We start from the raw sequence: 23,578 nt of genomic DNA on the forward strand, positions 1-23,578 counted from the left end.
TTTTTTTATGTTTTATTTATTTCTGAGAGAGACAGACAGCATGAGCAGGGGAGGGTCAGAGAGAAAGTGAGACACAGAATCCAACACAGGCTCCAGACTCTGAGCTGTCAGCACAGAGCCCGACGCGGGGCTCAAACCCACAAACCGCGAGATCATGACCCGAGCCGTAGTCAGACACTTAACCGACTGAGCCACCCAGGCGCCCCATGTCTTTGGCATTTCTAGAAGACTTGTCAAATTCAGACACTATGGACCTTTCTCCTTAATTAAAATAGTTAATATGGCCCAAGATAAGTTAAAACAGAGCCTTCAGGGGCGCTGGGTGACTTAGTCGGTTGGGCGTCCGACTTTCGCTTAGGTCATGATCCCGCGGTTCGTGGGTTCGAGCCCCACGTCAGGCTCTGTGCTGACTGCCAGCTCAGAGCCTGGAGCCTGTTTCCAATTCTGTGTCTCCCTCTCTCTCTGACCCTCCCCTGCTCATGCTGTCTCCCTCTCTCCTAGAAATAAATAAAACATTAACAAAAAATACTTATTAAAAAAACAAAACAAAACAAAACAGAGTCTTCAAAGATTGAAACACAGCACAAAAGATTTATTTAGAGAAGGGTGTTTATACCCAGTATTTCTACCTTTAACAGCCCAGTATGGCTATTCTTAAACGTGGGAAAAATGAATGGTACTTGATGGTGGATTACTGCAACCGTAGTTCTGTGGTTCCACCCATTTAAATCCCCATAATCAATATAGTTGAATTCATTGGTTCCGTCCAATCATCAGCTGGTAAATATTTTGCTATTATTTATTTGGTTTATATGTTGTTTAATACCGATTTCTGCAGACTCTCAACCATAGTTTGCCTTTAGCTATGATGGATTGCAACATATTTTACCTCAGCTTTGACAGGACATCCCTACCTGGCTACCCATGAGGTCTTCAATAGCTCAGCCATTGCTCCTGTCTTTGTTGGCAAAATTATAAGTGTGTCCAACTTTCTTGATGAGCACAGGTAATGTCCTTACTCTTATGACATCTTTCCTCATGAATATTCATTTGTCACAATCATTCAAGACATACAAATACAAAAGGGCTCGCAAAATGGGAGGATCCATTTCCCCACATATAATAGAAGGCCCTGTCACCTCAGTTAAATCCCTAGGAAACATTTGGTTAGCCCAAAGCCACTCTGTTTCCAACACCATTAAGAAAGAAAAAAAAATTAAGATTTTATTTTTAAGTAATCTCTACACCCAGTGTGGGGCTCCAACTCTCCACCTGAGGTCAAGAGACGCATACTCCACTGACTGAGCCATCCAGGTACTCCAACAATGAAATACTGACAGTCATGGCAACAACAATGTTAAACCAGCTCAAAAGGTTTTTAAGGAATTTTTGTATTTTAAGGACAACATATTCCTAATATATAATTTTACTTAAGGTAATGTATGCTGTTTTTAGTAAACTGGCCACCTTGAATGGGGCCATTTACAAAAGTGTCTCTAGACTCCTTCTGAATTATAATATAAGTGCTGTCCCTCAGAGACTCCATTACTCTAGAAGCTTTAGCAAGTTCCCTTCGTGGCTCTTGGAGTCTCTGGACCACCTATTATAGCCATAAGTTGCCCCTGAACTTCTGATACAAGATTCCCCACAAAGCCCTATGCATTTCAGTGGCAGTACTGCATAGTGGGATCTCCTAGAAAAAGACAGTCTCAAAGGCTCTGAGACCACTGCTGTCTATATTCAGCTGCCCATTGTGCCTTGAGTTTTGGAAGTAGCATTCTACAAGTTCAGTATGGCTATCAAAACCTCCTTGTAAAAATGGAAATTATACCTACATATTAGAGCTAAAACTAGGCCTATGACCTGCCCCAATCTGCATGAAGGTGTGGCCTTTCTGGTTCTTAATTCCTTGCCAGATGCCATGCTTTTGCAGAGGTTCCTCTTCTGAACTCCTTAGCTCCCTGAGTAAGTAGCCTTTGGGGATCAACTGAATAGTAAAGTGAATCTGTATATCTCAGGTAGTATAACCGACATCATCAACATGATTAAACACCCTGGAAAGCTGCTGCTTTTAATACCTTAACTACATATTCCTGATAAAAGACTCACTGATAAGTACAACTGCCCAAACTTTGGACAGTCACCTTTCACTGGATATTATAGTTAACAAACAGTTCCAGGTGAATGTGTCTTAGACCCTTGACCTGCTGCCAGTTGTCTAAGCATATGGTCCAAGGTTGTCCCTTATGGACATTCCCTAAATGCAAATCAATGCTACACATCTCCACACATACTGAAGCCACAATACTAAGACTTCATCAAGACACTTCACATCTTTTTTAGAGCTCTAGATGTTATTAGAGATAATAATGTCAATAACTTCAACCAAGACAATCATTTCACTTCTCACAATAGAAAATGCTAAGCTTTATAACAAGACATTCAATGGACACTTCATGTCCGTTACCCGTCTCTGGAGACAAACCTTATAAAGTGACACTGTGATATAGACAAGTTAAAATATGACACATTTCACTTAAAAAACACCAAGAGTGAAGAGAGATAAAGTCTGATCCATTTTTGATGTTTAATCACTGGCAAGTTTCAAGCCATACCCCTTCCACTTTTCTTTTGCTCCCTATGTAGTTCAAGCTAATGAGAAAGTCAGGGTACACTCTCCTTTAGAATAAAAGGGATTTTCAAACCATGTAAGTTCTGACCGTTGTGTGGGAGCTTTCACTCCAGCACCAGAATAAAACCCAAAGCCAGTCAGCTTTATTTGTTTCCTTAAGCAATTTTGGATCTCACTGAATCCAATTTTGGATTGAACTCTGCTCTTCCCAGAGAGTCTCGTTATTATGAGTGATACATACATGTTTTCATACCTTCTTAGTGCATGTGTGGTGTCATAAGTATTGACATCCAAACCAAATTTGGATGGGGGTCCTGGTCCACCTCGTGACTAAACATGGATTCATCTACTTATATGAGTAGTACCCAAAGAATTAAATAATATAAGTACAAAGAATAATGCATTTTCCTTACTCTAAAATGTTGGGCTCAAAAATAAGGGTTTCCTCTCTTATAGGCATACAATTAACATACACGTTCCTGCATATTGACATTAAAAGAACCATTAATTTTTTTAAAAAGATAAGAGAGCACACTTTTCTTTGCAATTATTCTAAGTCTAATAAATAATGATAAGTGGTAAATACACATTTTGTATAAATATACATTTTGTGTACATTTATCATTGTTAAATAAGTAAACTCAATATTTATAAAAGACTATAGATTTTGATGCTGGTGTCATATGTTTTAAATATAAAAATAAAAAGCCTTTATTGACTGGAAGAATTCATTCATTATTGAAATCTTTACACCAGGAGAAACAGAATGCCAGGGAAATGATTTACTGACCTAATGAGCATACAAAAATAATCTCAAAACAATTTGTTACTACAATTTGGGGAAAATTAGTGATAATAAATTACTGAATTGGGTATAAAGTCTGGTAATGATAACATAAATTATGTAAGGGATGCTGAATAAAATAGATATTGAAAACCACCTAGATAGAAGATCAAAAGACAAATGGGCGAATATATGTCTGAGTTTTAAAGGAGAATATACACAGAGTAAAAGAATGGCTATTAAACACAAAAGATGAGAATAGTTAACTTTCCATTTGCAGCTCAAAACTACAGTAGTACATATTAAAAAGTCCAGCTAGCCACAAGAAAAGAAATCCTCATATGTGTACATATATATAGTGGGAGTGTGTGTACATCTTAGTTCCAATCCACTGGTTTTGCGTTTTCCTTCTAAATTCTAAGGAGATCCAAATTTTAAATACTACCTTTTATAGACTAACAGTTAATACAGAAGTGTGAAAAATATATTACAAAAGTAAATTGCATTTAACAATCATTATGTAATAACCTAAGTCTATAAGATGGAAAGAAAATACTAAATTTAATGAATATAATAAGAATTAATGAAATATGCATTATCCAATCATTATCAGTGTTGTTAATATAACATTATGGTATAGTTTGAGAAAAAAAAACAAAAAACCCACACCCCACAATTATAACCCTATATTGTAGGCGACATCATGGGGAAAGATAGTTCTAAATTGACCTTGAGGAAACATACTGTAATGAAAGGAAAATAGCAGTTGTGAATAATAAAAATATATAAAATATGTAAAAGTAGGAAAGAAATTCAAGGTTGATGTTAATTATTTAAAACAAAACAAACAAATCCAAACCTCTCTCTCAATAAACAAAAGGTTTTAGTAACTCTCTGTGCCCCCTGTACAGAGCAAACCAGCCTGACAACTTTGTGTGATTTAGAAGTTCATGAACTTGAAACCTATACAACCAAGAGACTGCATTAATAACAGAAGAGAAAGAGAGGGCAGACTAATTGGGAAAACTAAGAAGAAAAACCTGAGAAGGATTTCATGCACACTTCCAAGATTCCACATTTGAAAGCTAGTCTTGGGGAAAAGTAAGCTTTGTACCTTAATAAATATGCATTCATTCATGATGGGCCTTTTAGGAGGTGAAACTATCTGGGAGGCCAAACACAAAATTAAGTCACTACAGACTATTTTGGATATCCTCAAGGTAATTTTCATGTTGGAATTCTCCAAGAAATCTGAATGTCAGTTTGCATTTTACAGAGCTAATATTTGATACATACTTTATAGAATAATTTTTGTTTAAGATTTTCTACATAAAACTGTGTTTATACAGTTTATCCTCTGTAGTGGGTTGAATAGCATCTCCCACCCCCCAAAATCTGTATCTACCCCGGAGCTCAAAATGTCATTGTATTTGGAAACAGGGTCTTTGCAGATATAATTAAATATTAATATGAAATTATACTGGATTAAAGTGTACCCTAAATGCAATATGTAGTGTCTTTATAAGAAAAGAAGACAGAGATACACGCAGAAACAGAGGAGACACACAAATAGGGCAAAGGTCTTGTGAAGACAGAGGCAGAAATCAATGATACAACTACAGTCACTGAATGTGAAGGGTTGCTGAAAGCCACTAGAAGCTAGGAGGAAGCAAGGAAAGATTCTTCCCGAGGGCTTGCAGAGGATGTGAGGCACGGATGATAGCTTGATTTCAGAGATCCAGCTTCCAGAACTGAGAGAACAAATTTCTGTTGTTTTAAACTACTGAGTTTGTGATATTTTCTTAAGGTGGCCCTCAGATACCAATACATTTTCTCTTACACATAATCCCTGAAATGCAAGGACTGAAGGGAAAGAAGGGGGGTAAGGGGAGTTTGGAAAGGGATAATCATTATAAAAAGTAATATTCCATGTGAAACCAATTTAGGTATTATATAACTAGTTATGAATCATTTCTTCTGATAGATAGTTGAAAGAGAACTTTCATCTCCTTTAATTATTTTAAGCATCTTGTTTTACCAATTGGTCCACATAAAAGCTTTAATTTTGCCTTGTCTATTGTGTCTTTCTCTTGGGCTTTAAAATACGAAAATTCCATTATTTTCTATTCCAAGAGAAAACAAACATAAACACCAGCCTCTAACCTGCATCCCATCTCACTGCCATCCTAGCTCTTTCTGTTTTTTATTTTTTTCCTCAGCCAGAATTGTTGAAATAGAAGTCAACAACACTTAGTCTCCAATTTTTGTAATTCCCCATTCCATACAACTTGATTTTTGCTGCTACACTCAAAGTATAAATACATATTAGCAAACATATTTTTTCTTTAACAATGCCAACATTTTTCTTATGTTCTAAAGCATCTTATCTACATCAAATTAAAAATTAAAAATCTGCTTTGCATATTTTGGCACTTACAAACAAACCATTGTATGAAGACATAAACAGTCAAACCAAAAAAGAGGAGACAACTGGTAATTAAAAATTGAGAAATGAAGAAAAATAGAACATTTTATTAAAAGTAGGTTATTTTTAGTCCATAAGTCAAGTGTAACAGTTTGTTAGAAGTAAGTCAAGTATCAATAAATGTTATTCAATGACCCAGAATTATTATATTTCCCTGCATATATAAAACAGCTATAATCCTGCAGAATGAATATCACCAAAGAGACCCTGATATCTAAAGTTCAAATGAAATCCAATGATGCTCATGAAAACATTAGGAATTGACAATTTCCTTACCTATAAAAACTGAAAGATAGAAATTGACTGACAAAATAATATTCATTCAATCAACTGCTAATGTAGGTTCATATTATGCTCACATTTAACGGATATGAATTCAATTCTACACTGGGCAGCAATAAATAAATAAAAGTAATTTGGTAGCATATGACCTACAAAAGATCAAGCTAGCTCATCTGGTATTATCTAAAGAAATTGTTACGTATTCTGACATAAGAGGATAAATGTCCTGTTAGAATAATTCAGCGACTACATGGCTCATGCAAAATCATGTAGATGACTTTTATGGGCGATTTAACATATTCCACATGTAAGGTTGATTGTATGTGATTTTCTCCTTACATAACTTTAGAACCTTAACCTTTGTAAATCTGCAATTCCAGTGAATGAATTGAGTATATCTGACAGATATTATGCTAAATGATTACAAAGTGAAATTCTAAGAGTGTCAGCATATAAAAGATACAGAAGAAAGAATGATTATATTTTGGGGCTCCTGGATGGCTCAGTCGGTTGAGCATCCGACTTCGGCTCAGGTCATGCTCCCACGAATGGTGGGTTAGAGCCCCACATCGGGCTCTGTGGTGACAGCTAGCTCAGAGCCTGGAGCCTGCTTCAGATTCTGTGTCTCCCTCTCTCTCTGACCATCCCCTGCTCATGCTGTCTCTGTCTCTGTCTCTCTCTGTCTCTCTCTCAGAAATAAATTTTTTAAAAACATTTAAAAAATTAAAAAAAAAAGAATGATTATATTTTAAGATAAATGACAGGAAGAGAAAAAAGTGAGAACTGGTATGTTATGAAGTGATACCAAAAAGTCATAAAACAGCTAAAAGTGGCAACAGAAGAAAACTGAGAATGAGAGGAATAAGAAGCAAAATAGAAATTGGATTTGTTGATAATCCAATGACGACTGCTTGATCATCTCACATTCAGGGGGTAAAAGTAGAAATAGGAAGAAGTCGATGTTTATTATTTATTTAACTCATCTACTCTGCTCCCAGAAAACGTTTAAGTGTCATTAGGTGATTAGATATCCACTGGAGATGTAACACAAACTATTTGCTTCTATGCTTTAATTACATAATATAAAGGTTTTATTTTTTGCCATACTACTCTTAAGACTCTAATAAATCCAGAATCCAGGTCATTTTACTTCATCATTTTTGGTAACTGGTGGTAGGATCTCTACAAATGTGAACATAAAGAAAACTATGTGTATATGGGAATCTCTGTGTGTATATGACTTAACTATGTGTTATTATGCAATCACATACAAATAGCGTATCATTTAATTATAAATTAACCCTATGAGGTAGACATTTATCACCTCTATTTCAGAGAGTAGAAAAGTAAAATTCAGGTTAATGATGGGACTTGTCTAAATGAAAAAGAGCAATGAATTGTGCTATGAATCCAGAAATCTGACTTCAAAGTTGGCATTTTTAAACTCATAATGAACATGAACTATGTGAGATATCTTTTATAAATATACAATCTCATTCATCCTTCCCAACAACTCTGCTCTGTAGGCATAATGATCTCAACTTTACACATAAAGAAACTGAGCCTCAAAGAGCTTATGTAACTTGTACAAAGACAGATAGCTATAAGATGTGACAGGCTGAAACTAGAACTCCAAGTTTGTCTGGCTTCTTATGTAGTTTGATATCCAGAATGTAACATTTATACAAATAGATCAATTTCCTTACTTTTTTTTAAAAAAGTTAATGTTTTATTTATTTCTGAGAGAGAGAGAGAGAAGGGGAGGGTCAGAGAGAGAGAGAGATACAGAATCCGAAACAAACTCCATGCTCTGAGCTAGCTGTCAGCACAAAGCCCAAAGCGGGGCTCGAACCCACGAACTGTGAGATCATGACCTGAGCTCTAGTCGGACACTTAACCAACAGAGCCACCCAGGCACCCCAAGGTCAGTTTCCTTACTAATAAATCAAAGCACATTTGATTTCATTCACAAATGATCCAAGACTTGCTTAAAAATTAATATTAAATACCACTATCAGTTGCATCACTTTTTACATAAGAAGACTACATTTAATTTACATTACGCCTGCTAGAATAGATTCCATTATTTAGAAATCTGTTGATTTCCGTTTATTTTAATCTGTCCTTTTCCTTCTCTTTTTGAACATCCAGAGGATCCAGAGGCTACGATAAAATATCCCTAGTGACCAGCATGTCTACGTGTTAGGAAATGAAATGCTGAATTCTCCTTTTTCATTGAATTTGGCCCCATGACATCCCAAGAATAGGTTATAATAGAACAAATTAATGGCTTAGAAAGAGAACTGAAGTAACTAGGCAATCTTCTGGATCATCATTGCTAGGGTTCTGTCAGCAACCGTGCAACATTGTTGGCATCTGGGAACTATAAACCCTTCTTATAAGAAAAGGACTATTTTGAGGCACAAAAGGAAAAAATAAATAAACAATTAGATGGATAATGTTTTTCTTTCTAGGCTGTCACTCTCTTCTCAGAGTTCAACTCTGATTTAACCGATCAGTATGCTAGGAAGAAGAAATATTTTGTAGAGCAAAGAAATAGACACCTTGCTAATGCTGGCCTCACCATTCTATTTCAAGGTTAAACAAAAGGTTTAGTATTTCACTTCTGACGACAATGTTCCCTCAAACAAGTTGAAGATCTTGGACTTGTTTCAAAAGAGAGAGAAGGAGGATATATAGGCAATATCAGGTTATAAGAAATTGGACTGGAAGCATCAGCTTATTTTATATATCAGCAGAAACGTCAAGTCAAGATGTGATCCAAAATCTTGATATGATAAAATCCACGTCCTTCTGCTAAAATACTTTGTCATTTAGGCCTAGACATTCATTACAGCTATAGCAAATCCTTTACCATGTAACACAATGCTGTAAATCTAAATTGTAGAAGTCTGAATTTTCAGCCTCTCTCCCATACTTTACTGCTCACTAAATTTCCTTTGCCTATCCATCCATAAACAGAGCTTAACCTGGGTGAGATCCAGCTGGATCTCAGATACAAAACCTTTAGAAGCCAGGTAAGTGACTTCTAAGACTTGTGATCAGGGAGATGTGAAGGCAGCAAAGGACACATTGTCTTCTCAGGGCCAATGCAGAACAGATTGTCAGATTGACAAGATGAGCTAAAATGTCCTTTACTGTCTTTTTATGTTCATTGCTGTCCCAGAAACTAGGTGCTTGAAACCAAAATCTTTTCCTTCTAGAAATGTGTTTAAAAGGTATAAAACAATATGATTGTTTTGTATATACTTTGGCATTATTATACTAGTTCTATATTTGACTGCATGCATATTTTGCAGAGCACACTTTGCTTTATGCTCTGGTAATTTCCCATTTTATATCATTCTGACATGAAGGCACTTGCAAGGTTACTGGATGTACTTATTTTTAAAAATTAAAAACAATCCTGTTTTCATTTTTATATTGTTGTTCACCTGTGTACCTGACTGTAAATTCAGATTGAGTAAAATGACCTCAAAATTTTATTATTACAAAGCTACTATCTAAAAAGAATTGTTGAGTAAAGTACTTTGTGAATAGTGAAAATGTTCATAGAAAACTAACATTTTTGAATAGCACGTATTGAAAAATAAAGCGTGTCTGGAATGAAACATTATGTGATGAGATGAATATTACTTACCAAACTCCTTGGGAACTGCTATAGAATAAACACAGTTATGTCCCACACTGTAATTTTTTGGATAGTTTGGTGATAGAACAGTGCCTTCTGAACCCGTTGAATGACTTCCACAGGGTGCTAGGGAACAAAAATGACAAAAAACATTTTTAGAAAAGCTTCAAAAATCACACTCTGAATATTTTCTTGATATAAAAATTATGGTTATTGAATTTTAGGTATTTGATTTATTTTCATCTTTTCACAAAATCCACCACTGTCAAATATTTTAAAAATAAATTGTGAACATATGTGACTACTTTAAGTATTCAGATTTACTCTTCTCAAACACAGAAATATAAATGTGATATAATGGTGCTATCGCTAGGGGTAATAATGGCAGGCCTGCTTTCATTTATGATAAAAGTGTAGAGAAAATGTCTTTTATAATGATGAGAAATTACATATGCAGGTGGCAAACTGTTGTACTCACTGCCAGGCTTTGACACTCTACTCAAAATCAACCTTGATTATGCTGCCACCAAATTAAGTATTTTTATACATGGGACAGGGATGGCTGTACAAACACATGCACCCACTCATCTAAGTAAAATACTCTCTCACCAACCTTTATCTGTTTATGTGATTTACATTTGAATCGTTAGCGCTGCTGATGGTGCACAGAGGCAGATTTGTTTTTTTGTTACCTCAGCCCCAAATGTGCTATGTTCCTAAAAGAGGTGAGGGTGAAACCAATGTTTTGGGCAAATTTGTAGATGATGGTTCTGCTGTTCACAAAAATAGGGGAATACCTTGGATTTTACAGTTCTGGGCTATGAGACAGACTCAGGGTAACGATAGACATTTAGGTATTGGAAACATAAAGATGATAGTTGATATTCTCTAAATGAATGAGATCATCCAGAAAATTATACAGAATGAAAAAAGATGGCCAAACAGGAGGTCTGGGGTATGCCAAGGTGAAGGATCACTCAGAGGGTGGCTACAGAGAATGTAGTCTCATGGAAGCCACAGAAAACAGAGCTTCACTTAAAACAAAGTGGTCAACAGGGTTAATTGTTGCAAACGGTAATAAATGAAAAAGGAGTGAGTGGGTTTGGTGACATGGAGGGTCAGAGAGCAGGGGCTTCTTCTCTAGGCCTATGCTTTTCTTGAGGAGGGATGCTGTTTAACTGCTGGCTGGCTGGGTCCGCGCCTTACTCTCAGAGGTAGAATGAGCTTTCCAGATTGGTGACCCCAGCACAAGAACTTCAACTTTACTCTGGGCTGGGCACCATTTTGCTTAAAGAGCATATTGGCTGGTCTTCTCCTCTCCTGAGTCAGTATTACAGGGCAAGTCTGCTGAGAGAGTGGCCATGGTTAGTTGCAGGACACCAGTAGCTGCGTAGGATGCCTATTGTTTTGGCTCCTCTGCTTTTATCAATATTAAAGCTAACAGTTTGATTTTCTTCATCCTATCCCTTAATTGTCTTTGAACTTGTGCAGAGAGGACTCCCCTCAAGCAATGGGATTTTTGGTATTATTTATACAATGGTTTCAACTAATGCAGCTTTCTGCAAATTACAACCAGCAAACCAAATCCACCCCATCAGAAGAGGGTTTTACATTCTTAGAGTTACAAAACAAAACTAAGTGAGAGTATGTGACAGAGACATATGTAGCCAACAAATCCCAAAATACCATCTGGCGCTTTACAGAATAAAGTTTGCTAACCCTGGAAGTAGAGTAGAGAGGTGGCAGCTAGATAGTAGTTGGATAAAGAAAAGCATGTAAAGAAATAACAGACGCAATCAGAACCTTAATCATAAACAATAGGAGAAGGTAGGGAGTAGTTGGGGGAAGATCCAAAGCTGAATGAGTTTTGCTACTGTTTTATTTAATAGTGGAGAAGGAGTCATTACAAGGGAAAAATCAGGAACAGACTTAGAATCTAGGAAAAAGTTAAGATAAAAAATAAAAGTGGAGCCATTTTGCTTTTGAAAACATCAGTGACCTTCCCCTGTGACCTGAGCAAAAGGGATGAAGGAGACTGGAAATACATAGGTTTAGGTTATGTGTTGGGAATTTATTGGAGTTATTGCCTATTTTCCTTTTAAATGTTTGCTTGTTTGTTAGTTTATAGAGACAAAATATGAGCCTGGGAGGGGCAGAGAGAGAGGGAGAGAGAGAATCCAAGCAAGGCTGGATTTCACAAACTCTGTGACCTGAGCCGAAATCAAGAGTCAGATGCTTACCTGACTGAGGCACACAGGTGCCCCCTGAGTTTCCTTTTAAAGAGAGCTGGATGCAGTGGTGTGTTTGGTGACTGGAGATGAGGTATGATAGCTTGAAAAGTAAACACATTTGATGGATTCCTAGCCAAAGTTTAAAATATAGCAATATTCTTAAAACACATACATACAACATAAACATTGTGTTGGGTGGCTAATAATGTTCTGCCTTTTAATGTTTTGTAAAATGGTAGTATATGTTTAGGATTAAAGATACTAAAATTAGAATGCCCCAGAACAACAACAAATTGACAGTGGTGATGATAACCGAAGATGCATTGCTCTCATCACTCATTATTGTGTGAAATTAGAGTGGTCAGGTGTATTCTTTATTCAGCACAGATAACTTTATTCAGCTAATAGTATTACTGATGAGAGAATCATTCAAAAATGAGTTGTGTGATTTACGTTAACCTTCCTTCTGATTTTAAGGTGCTCCAAAATTATAATACTTTGAATGTATGTGACAATAGGTCTTATTTTCATATTTGGAAATGAATATGAATAGAAATGAGAGCTTCTAGTCCAAGTTCAGCTTTGTGACTTAGTCATGAACATTCTGCCATTCCACATTAATATGCATCAGACAGCCTCAATTTGTTTTTTAGATTCTATTTTGCATATGGACATTAAGGACAGCTATTTCAAAAAGTATCATTTATAAGTATAAAAAAAAGTGAAGTTATTTTTTAACCATTGATGAATATAGATGAGGTTGCAGTATAATCATCTGTTTTTAGGATAACTAATACTATATTAGATTCTGTTCTTTGTCCTAGTGGCCATAATTTTGCATTTCTTCCTTAATGACTAAGCCAGAGCAACTTTACTAAATCTCCTAATATTTGTTCCTAGAAACTTCATATTCTCTCTTCCTGCTTTAATTTCATTAAACTGGTGGGCGTAGTAAAGGGCTGCCTTTATTTTTCTGGCTCTGTTAACAATCAGTAGAAGTTAGAAGCCTACCAAGACTTTGAATTCTATGCTTATTTTTGCTATTTTATTTATACCAGTGGGCCATGTGTCCCACTGACTGTGTTTCTCTAAAAGCCCATATCCCTTGTAATGCATTTAATGTAAGAACTCATCTGTACCTGCTCCTGAATATAACTTATTTGATCCATATGACAGCCTCTTAAATCTATATTTAATTGCATTGTAGTTGAACACTTGAATTATGAGAAGAGGTTCTATGATTAAGTAAGTTTGGGAAATACATGGATAAAAGAAAAAGAGTTCTTTATGATTTCATTGATACCTTAGTAAAGTATGGGGACTGTCATATTTTTTCTCACAAACTTATTTGATCGTGGAAACTGTTTCAGTGTAACGTCTCACAGGACCAATGTTCCCTAGAACACACTTTGCAAAATGCCAGGCCGATGATTCCAAAATGTACTATCACTTTGGCGATAATTCACACATTTATATTATTGTCTATAATTGATTAGAATTTTGCAGTACTAAAGAACTGTGTTTTTTTGTATGCACGGAGAGCCCAAGTATTTTAAAGATTTATAATGTCAAACTTAGCCTATTATAAATACCGTTATCCTTGACACTCTCTCCCTCACTTTTGGGGTCCAATACATCATTGATTTGTTGCTTGTACCCTTACATAGCTCATCAGTCTCTCTCTCCTCACTGACGCTGAAACTGCCACAACCCAAACTCCCAACAGTTTCCACATGAGCTCTTCGAAGAGACAACTAGCTCCACTAATCCCTGCAAGTTCTCACCACTGCAATGATTTTTCTAGCAGACACATCTTATCATATTTCTCTTCTTTACCAGAACAGTTCCAATAAACAGTGGGTTTTCTATAAATGTTTATGGGATGTTGGAATGTATTATGCTTGCAATACCAGGTAGGCTACTATAAATGGTGTTCCATAGGCAGCACATACACAAACATTCCATTTAGTAGAAATTTCTCTAGAAATTCACTTAAATCCAAGACAGAATTGAGACATACCCTCTCTTAATAAATCTATATTAGCCTATTTTTTTCTTTCTGTGATTGAAATCTTCTCCAATTACCAGGAATCACTGCTGCTTTCCATTGAGAGGCAATATTATGTAAAAGGTATGTATCTTTAAACATTGAAAACATGCTCAGTGATAGGATTCTTACAGTACGAAAGCCACATGGATATTGACTTCCACTGAGGGAAGAGCAGACTCGTGTCTACCATTTTACAGTAGCAAATCCATGCTAACATTTTAATAGTCTGGAGCATACCTTTAATTTTATGATTTTTCTCATTCTCTTTTTTTTTTTCCTGTTTGCTTTTTGAAAATTTTCTTTGGCTGAATTCATATGGATTCATTCGTATAAGTACAATGTGCCCAAACTGCAACTATACTGTATGTGCTTGTTTTACTCTTGCAGTAGGAAAGGGATGAGGCAGTAAAGAGATGTGGTATTTCCAGGGACATCAGAGGATGAATCTGTAACTGGATTTTAAGGCTTCTGGTCACCTAGTGAAAAGGACTTCCCCACTAAGGTTTGATCATGTGTGCGGGATGGAGAAGGAGGGCTGGAGAAGAAGAAGGAGAACAAGAAGTAACTTTCCAGTAAGTGAAATAGAAGAATCTCAAACCAATTTTATAGAAGAGGTCTGACTTGAATGTCCGCATATCTTAGAGACTTTATAGTACATGTAACACAGCGTGTCAGCAGACTCTTCCTTCTCAAAATAAATGCAGTCTAAAAAAATTAGACAAATGCTAGTTACAAACCTTTCCTCAACCAGTGATCCACTGATCAGAGTTCTGCCTTCTGACCCTTTGTATACAACACATCTATAATTCAGGATATATGATACCTGTATTTTATTTTTTCAAGATGGAGAAAGATATTTAAAATGTGAAAAGCATTCTAAATGCAGTGAGAAATTCTATTCTTGAAAATTATCAATCTTATGTTTTATGAATTTCCCAACTTTCATAATTTTCAGTTCAATAGTGAATTTTTCTTAGCAAATGATGTATAGAATCTTAAAAATTCATTCCGCTTAAATTTTCATTGTAAAATAAATTTCATTTAAAGCTTACATTTATTTACTTAATATTAAATGTTTTGAGTAGTCTTAATTAATTAGTGAAACTGGCTTAATCAGGTTTGGTTTACTTGCCAGCTCAATCAGTTTTACAACTGACTCAATAAGAATTCAACACAAATGGAGCAAAAGCATAAAGGTGTTAGGGGACAGAGTAGTTAGCTTGTGGTAGGCATTAGTCTGCCTTATGAAGACATTGTAGGGCACTGGTAAACCATGCAATCTTTTCAGCTGTGTAATGTATAATTTATTATCAAATATATGCTGTCATGAAAATTATTATATAGTATATAAATTTTACTCAGAGGCAAGGTGAGTACTTTTAAAAGTGATGAATTCTTGTGGGTCACAAAAGAGCAATCTGCTATATTAAATCAATAATTTACTAGATGTAGCTGGCGACTCCTTCAGTTGGGGAGAACTGCTGTACTTTACAAAAGTGCTGGTCCACTTCTAGTAAATTACTTATGCCCTGATGTAGCCTGATTGAATGTCACAAATCAAAAATCCTGGTAGAGAAAGGGTTTGAAAGCTGTATCTCCCACTGAGGTTTTTTTTTTTTTTTTTTTTCTTTTAAGAGAAGTCCTTTTATAAACCTTAAACTTTGGAATTGAGTTTATAATGCAGACAGCTAATATTCCCAGTACTGACTTCAAGATTAAAATTACTCTTGCTACTTCCCTCCTTTGTTTAAAACCTGTTCTTAGTTTTAAAAAAAAATCTAATTATTCAGCCATTGATTTCATGCTTCTCATCATTTCTCCTATATAAATAAGCATTTCATTTTATCTTAGACAACATATCTCTAATAAGGCTATTTTTATCCTAATGGTAATAAGTATCTCTTTGAATTATAAACTATTACCCTAAGTAAGTTATTTATTTTGATTTTCATTCGTTCTAATATATTCACATTTATTGACCTGGAAAACTAAAGATAATATTGTGATAAGTTTCCTATTGCCTCATCTGTTCACCTAAAAGACAAAAAAGTAAAAATCAGTCTTTATTATGTGTGAATTAATTCTGTGTTATAATTCCATACTCCCATTTAACACTAAAAGGAACCTCCATCTTAATGTAATCAGTGGCTTGTAAACCACTTTAATCACTCACTAACTAAACTTAGTAGGAGATGAGCTTCTACATCTGTCACCTCACTGATTGCCTGGACTCACTCATTTGATTTTGCTGGCTAGGAGGGCATTCCTTTCATGCCCCAGTGCTCCATGAGCTGTGTTCTCCATTAGAGTGTGTTCTTAGAAAAAGAGTGATCCTATGACAAAGACCTACAAAAAGCTATATTTCTTGGACAGAGCTGCCATGCTGCCATATATAGATTCTAACAGAATGGATGTTAGTAGTTCATCTGTCATACCTATGTCACTCATTTTTAACCTCATTTCAAGACTGAGGTATGATGTATACATTTGAGTGTTGTTGTTGTGGTTTAGAATATTCACAAAGTTGTGCACCGGACCTCTATCTTACTTCAGATTATGGGTCATCCTCAAACGAATTCTTGGACTCATTAGCAGTCACTCACTAGTGCCTATACTCCCAAGTCCCTTGCAATCACTAGGAAGCTGGATATGGGAAGATAAGTTCTTAAAATAATTTTCATTGAATTATTGGTGCTTTTTAAAAACTAAAATTCCTTCCCATTGCTTAGTTTCTTATGTCTAAGTCATTGATTTTAAGTGATGTCAATCTTTTATTGTTAAAAAAAATACTTTAAGACAGCTAATATATTAGTACAAAATGAGTTTGGAGGGAAAAAATATCCTCTCCGACAGTTTCTTACTCCTACTGGATCGCTTGACAAACATTGATTTCTTAGGAAAGTCTTCCTTCTCTTCCAGATTACTTCAGATGATCCCATCATACAGCATTCCATTACTTTCAGAACAGTGATTACAACTTGTTTTATATTTATATAAAGTCGTTTATTTATATGGTCTTTTGATTAAAGTCTGTCTGTATCCCTTAACTCCAAAATCTATTAAGTCAAAATTCCCATGTCTTTTTTAGACACTGTTTATAATTCTGGAGCTTAGCATAGTGTCTGTTTATTTAATGGACTTCTAGTAAATATATGTCATAAATATTAGGAAGAATAATATATATGGTATATTACTATCTTGCTGCTGACTAAATGCATGGAATGTAAAACTCATATTTTTCAAACCACTTGTTTAGGGTAGCATAGTAAAGGCAATATAAACGCCCAAAGCTTTGGAATCTTCAAGATCTAGCTTTGCATTCCAGCCTCACTATTTACTGACTGAGTAGCCATAGAAGAGAGGAAACTTCAGTGTGGGAGTGGATCTGGTGTGGGCTTAGATAAAAGTGAATGAAACAACTCTCTGTCCCCACAGAATCTTCTGGAGGTAATATATTGAGGGTTTCATAAAGGCCTTAGGAAGATGAACTAATCTCATCAATCCCAGGAAGAACTAAGAAGTTTAGAGAAAGGACAGGAGGAAACTGACCTGGTGTTTCTGCCAAACTCTTCCTCTGAGAGGAAAGCCATTTAAGGGATTCTACCCAGGGATTTGTTTTCCTCTGGGAGGAGCTCATGGTTTTTATTTTCCTCTCCTCTTCATTTCTCTAAGGATGAAGACCAAGGTACTCCATCCCAAAGGAAGAGGAACCTACAACTTTAATTCAGCTGTTTTCTCAAGAGGTGGTGGGAGTTAGAGGGCTGTCACTGTGCCCAGCTGCTAACAATCAGTATGGACATAGTCCTCTACTTTTTTGGACTCTTTATGCTTTAGAAGGTAGGGTGAAAGAAGAGCCAATATTAATAGTGAAAGAAGGAGAAACTGGCCCATCTTCTCTCTTTTTTTACAATTCAGAGGTTCTTTTTCTTGTTTCACGAATTTGGACAGGGAAAAAAATGTCTATGTTTTTCAACCCTAATGGAATTTTTTCTAAGTGAATCATACCATTTCATTTAATTTCAAACGTAGACAGAAAACCACAGCAGTATTAGAAGTAACTGGGGCTTTGTCACCAATAGAAATTATAGATGTTTTTATATTACATTATAATTGTTGCAGATACCTCAAAATATTATTTGTGCTTATCACTATAGTAGTTATTAAGCTTGTTAGAACTTCTAATTTAAAGCAATAACAAGGAAGCAACATATTATTACATCAAAATTTGTTTTTTCAATTATAGGTTTTAAGTACTTGGATAGCTGCGTTTTAATATAATAAGTTTATCTTTTACACCTATGCGCTTTATTATATTTTATACACCAAAAAAGAAAATTCTAGGACAGCATTCATCATTACACAAAAAAGAAACCTTTTTCTTGGCTCAGAGATTGTTGCTTCAGTCTATGAAGATCTGGAAAATATCAGTTGCAATTGGACGACCCTTACCTTCTTGCTCTCTTGTATCTCTTCCTAACAAGACAGATCAATTCTTCCCTGAATCAGAAAGGTCCTAAAACTGAGATTTGGAAGTAGGGGAGAAATACGCAGTCTTCGGGTTGGCTTAGGTTTGAAGCTCTTTAGAACCATCGCCTCAGTGTGGTACAGATTTACTCACTAACTCTCCTAAGTATTTCAGTCTGACTGGATCTGGCATTTGAGATTAGGAACAAAATTCCCTCTTTTGAGCTCTGTATTATCTTCTTTTATGTGTACATCTTGGAGTGAATGGCTCGCTGCTGAAGTGTAAGTGTACAATGGAATTTTCTGTGTTTAATAAAGGGGAGGAAAGCAGCAGCCTCCTTTAGGGTATTTCCTTTAAAACGTAATAGGCCCAAACTTTTGATTTTACAGTTCCATACTGCTGGCCTTCTGACTGAAGCAAACACATACTTCAGAAATTACTCAGGGTTCTTACAAGGTATACATAGACAAGGTACATCAGGTGTGCCTCAGGGAGATAAAATAAATGTTGTTTGTTCTTTCTTTATAAACTTGTATGAAATTCTATCTGGTCTTTGTAGCATCTTCCATAAACTGCCTGTAATGTTCATTATATTCCAAATATCCTTATTCAATAATAAATCTGCTTTCTCTCTCTCTAGGTTTTGTGGCTTGCAATTTTTAGTAGCTTTTTTTTTCTTTCTCCAATAGAAGTACATATTTGACTATTTTTAGAGCTGTTGTCTTATTACCTTAATACCATTCCTTAATACAGTTTGATTCTCAACATGACTATTAATAGTTACTGTTGTATACTTTTCTTTCTCTGTAAGGGGAGAATTTTTGTGTTAATCAATTTTCTGTATATATATATATATATACACACACACACAGAAGTTTGAAGTCCAAATCAAAGGCTACATGGTAGTGGAGAATTGGGGCTTCTCAGTACAAGTAGCACTTGTGAGAAGCCACAAGACTACCCTTCTGGAGAAATGGCATAGTCACTGAGATCCCAAAAGCAGAGAAAATAAAGATGGTTTAAATATGAGCTCGAAGTCAGTGGTCACAAACATATATGCTGTGAATTATAGGCACTGATTTGCAATCTAATTGCTTCTTGCATAGGGGACTCTACATGGTATGCTCCAGAATTCATAGCAGCAGGGATTTATTTATAACAATGTTAATGATTCTCTAGACTAGCATGCAGGAAGCCAACTGGAGTGATAATGTAAGTAAGAGTGCCTAGAAATAGCAGGTGCTCAATAACATTAGCTTTCCATCCCATTTCATTTTAACTAATACTTTCCCCTCCCTCCCATTATATAAAAACCAAGCATGCCTTGGTTTTATCCCAATACTACTTTAAGTTTTTAAAATAGAAAATACATTTGGGGTACATGACTCAGTTGGTAGAGTATGTGACTCTTGATTTCAGGGTCATGCAAGCCCCTCGCTGGGCCTAGAGTTTATTTTTAAAAAAAGTAAAGAAAGGAAAATACATTATACTTCTTTTTAACATGGTTCTGACAGATAATCTGTATATTATGTCTGTGGTCAAAATTCCTATGTGAAGCTAAGGAAAGGCAGATATTTGATGATACCCAGAAATAATTTACCACTAGGCCTTTGTTTTATGAATCTTTCATCTACATGCTTTATAACACATATTTTAAATGACATCAAATGCTAAATGGTTCAGTATATTAGACTAGATAATATCTATATGCATTTATAATGGGATGAGACTCTAAACTTGTTGCAAATCTCAAAAAATTCTATAAACCTCAAGGACATTTGGGATAAGAAACTAGCCCAAGGCAAGCCATGCCATTTAAGCAGGAGATATGGAATAAAAGTTGAGTTTTCTACTTCTTCACTAAAGCAATATGATTTAATTAAAAGTAGGTCATATGAGTTTATTAATAAGAGATAACTCATTAAATTGGAGAGTTGGAATTATAAAATGAACTTTTTATTTTTTAGTTTGTTTCTTTTGAAGCTTCTCTTCAGCTGATAGGGTAAGAGAGCTCTCCTTTTAAAAGCTTTTATCATTCTGCATATAATTGGAAGTTGAACAAAGAATGGTGCCCTATGACTACGGGATGTCTAATCTTAACATACTTGTGTCTGTATACTTTGGAAAGACTTATAGTTATCAGTGACTGAGTTACTTAACTCTCTTTTTTCCCCCAGAATCTAGGGCTTACATTAGCACGAGAGAAACAAAAGTATTGAAAATAATGGTGCAGATATTGAAAAGAACTAACACTGACTATATCTATTAGGGTATTTGCATTCTGTGTAAGGTTGTATTTCAAATGAAATGCAAAAATGCATTTTAGATGAACACTTTTATTAGTTATTGGTAGGAATTTGCCTTTTCTTAGTTCTCATACTTAGCTTGGAGGAAGATTTCAGAAATAAGTGGAGTATCTGAAATTTCACCACTTATTTTCCATGCCACATTCCCATTCATGAAATATTTAGTCAACTGCAATATACCATAACTGCTAGTTTCCAGAGATATAAAAAAGATGAATGCAAGGTCATTTGTAGAATCAATCAGCCTACCTATAGGGCAGTGATTAAGCCTGGACTCCAAAACACGACCAGTAGTCAACTGTGACTTTGAGAACATGAATGAACCTCTCTTTATGTCTTGGTTTCTAAATCTCTAAAATGAGAATATTAGTAGTCTTTAACTCATGGAGTTGTGTTAAGCTCTAAAGTAATATATATACAGAACTACAAACTGTTCTCAGCACAGATAACCTATTATCTCTTATGAGTCCTCTCTATGGGCTTGCCATGTAGAGCTGCTGGAAATTCTACCTACTTTCATTCATTTACTGTTGCTTCTATATGTTTATAAATGCACAACCCCTGGGGTGAAATACACCATCTCCTCATGCCTGTACCTCACCTGATTCCTTCTTATTAATAGTTTTAAGATTCACTTTATGTACCACTTTCATAAAGAAGATTTCCCTTTAAATTTTTTTTTTAACATTTATTCATTTTTTTGAGAGAGAGTGTGAGCAAGCGGGGAGGGCAGAAAGAGAGGGAGACACAGAATCCGAAGCAGGCTCCAGATTCTGATTTATGAGCACAGAGCCTGATGCAGGGCTCAAACCCATGAACTGGGAGATCGTGGCCTGAGTTGAAGTCAACTGAGCAACCAGAAGCCCCAAGGGAGACTTTCCTGATCTCACTTTGTAATTGGTTCAGATGCACTTCCATGCTGTGCTTGCAGCACTGATTTTATTTCTAGCAATGGACCTTATCTGTCTGTATATAATCTGACTATAAACTTTCTAAGGGCAAGAACCATATTGATTTCATAGTTAGTGCAGGACCAGACACATAATTGATACTTTTGAATTTTGAAAAAGAGGAATTCATGATACCACTTTAGGATAAGTGGCAAGCTAATGATTCTTTAACAATTCAAATATGTTTATTCTTAGGGTCTTATTATTATATTAACCATCAATTGTATGTTCACTGTATGCTATAGCAATGGAAAATATGAAGAGTACTGAATTGGTCCAGCTATGAAATAAATAAGTCATGTGTATGTAACGTGTAGCATGATGATGTCGTTAGTAATACTGCCTTGCATATTTTAAAGTTGCTAAGAGAGTACATCTTGAAATTATTTATCATCTGAAAAAAAATTGTGGGGCGCCTGGGTGGCTTAGTCAGTTGAGTGTCCAGCTTCGGCTCAGGTCATGATCTTGCGGTTCATGGGTTCAAGCTCTGCATCAGGCTCTGTGCTGACAGCTCAGAGTCTAGAGTCTGCTTCGGATTCTGTGTCTTCTCTCTCTGCCCCTTCCTTGCTCATGCTTGGTCTCTCTCTGTCTCAAAAATAAGCTATAAAAAAAATTGGAACTGTACGGTGATGGATGTTAACTATACTTATTGTTGTGATCATTTCACAATATATACAAATATCAAATAATTTTGTTGTATACCTAAAACAAATTTAATGTTATATGTAAATAATATCTCAATTAAAAAATATTGTATTAGTGATGTGGCCAGTATTTGTAAATGGAATGATTGACCTTCCAAAGTTCTAAGGCCCTAAAATAACTGGGGCTTTACACACACCAGAAATATCGTTACTGAGGATCTATTATTTCAACTTTAGATATACTTGATTCTATCCTGGAAGCTTTGGGGGCAAGGGGAGGGTAAATTGGAATTTTTTTTCTATTAAGACAAGTGATCATAATTCTAAAGGAAATCAGAGCTTCAGCCAGAAATCTGGGGGGAAAAACATTCAGACAAAAAGAACAAGCAAGTGCAAAAGCCCTGAAGCAGAAGTGTGAACAGTGCTTTCAAGAAACATCAAAGAGGCCCCTGCGGCCCAAAAAGTGTAGTAAAGAGGAAGAATAGTAAAGGGGTCAGAGAATATATAGGTAGATTAAGTAGAACTTCATATTGTAAGATATTTGAAATTTACTCAGATTTAGAAAGTCACTGGTGGATTTTGATATAATCTAACATATGTTTGAAAGATTACTTTGTTGTGTTCATAAGAGATTCTATCAGGAAACAAGGGAGAGAGAAACTAGCCAGGGGAGAGGTTAAGAGGAAAGAGATAGCCGGTGAGTGCCCTAGATCAGGATAGAAGTGTGTTTATATAAATAACTGCAATACCATTAGGTGAATAAGTCAAGTAATGAATATTAAGGGAAAAATCTGGAATCTGTCACTATTTGTGTTTCATTACCTTTAGCTAATATTGAGTTATTTTATGGATAAGAGCAATAAGATTTCTACTTTAACCCAGTGTGTCTATAGATAACTAAAGTAACTCAGAGTTTCAATATGCTTTTCAAAGTATGAAAAATAAGCAGGGAAGAAATTATTTTCCAAACAGCCTTTTTTTTTTTTTTTTTTTGATCACAAAGTGAATTTCAGGTACAGATATTCTGTTCTGCTATCATTTAATACGTGTGACATTTTCATGAGATAAACTGCAGGGTTTCTCATCACTGAGCAGGA

The 23,578-nt window shown here is 35.5% G+C and overlaps 1 protein-coding gene across 1 annotated transcript in view; it reads right to left on the reverse strand.

The window, feature by feature from the left end:
- The window catches only part of CSMD3 (CUB and Sushi multiple domains 3), a gene marked incomplete at its 5' end in the record, with an annotated part of 448,395 nt that overhangs the window by 238,346 nt on the left and 186,471 nt on the right, over positions 1-23,578 (reverse strand). The window contains one exon of the mRNA XM_039219338.1: positions 9,845-9,961. Within this exon, the coding sequence (XP_039075269.1) occupies positions 9,845-9,961 (117 nt within the window). The remainder of the gene's footprint in view (positions 1-9,844; positions 9,962-23,578) is intronic.

The sequence above is a fragment of the Hyaena hyaena genome, unplaced genomic scaffold (genome assembly GCF_003009895.1).
Source record: "Hyaena hyaena isolate Hyena2069 unplaced genomic scaffold, ASM300989v1 scaffold_809, whole genome shotgun sequence".
NCBI classification, from domain to species: Eukaryota; Metazoa; Chordata; class Mammalia; order Carnivora; family Hyaenidae; genus Hyaena; species Hyaena hyaena.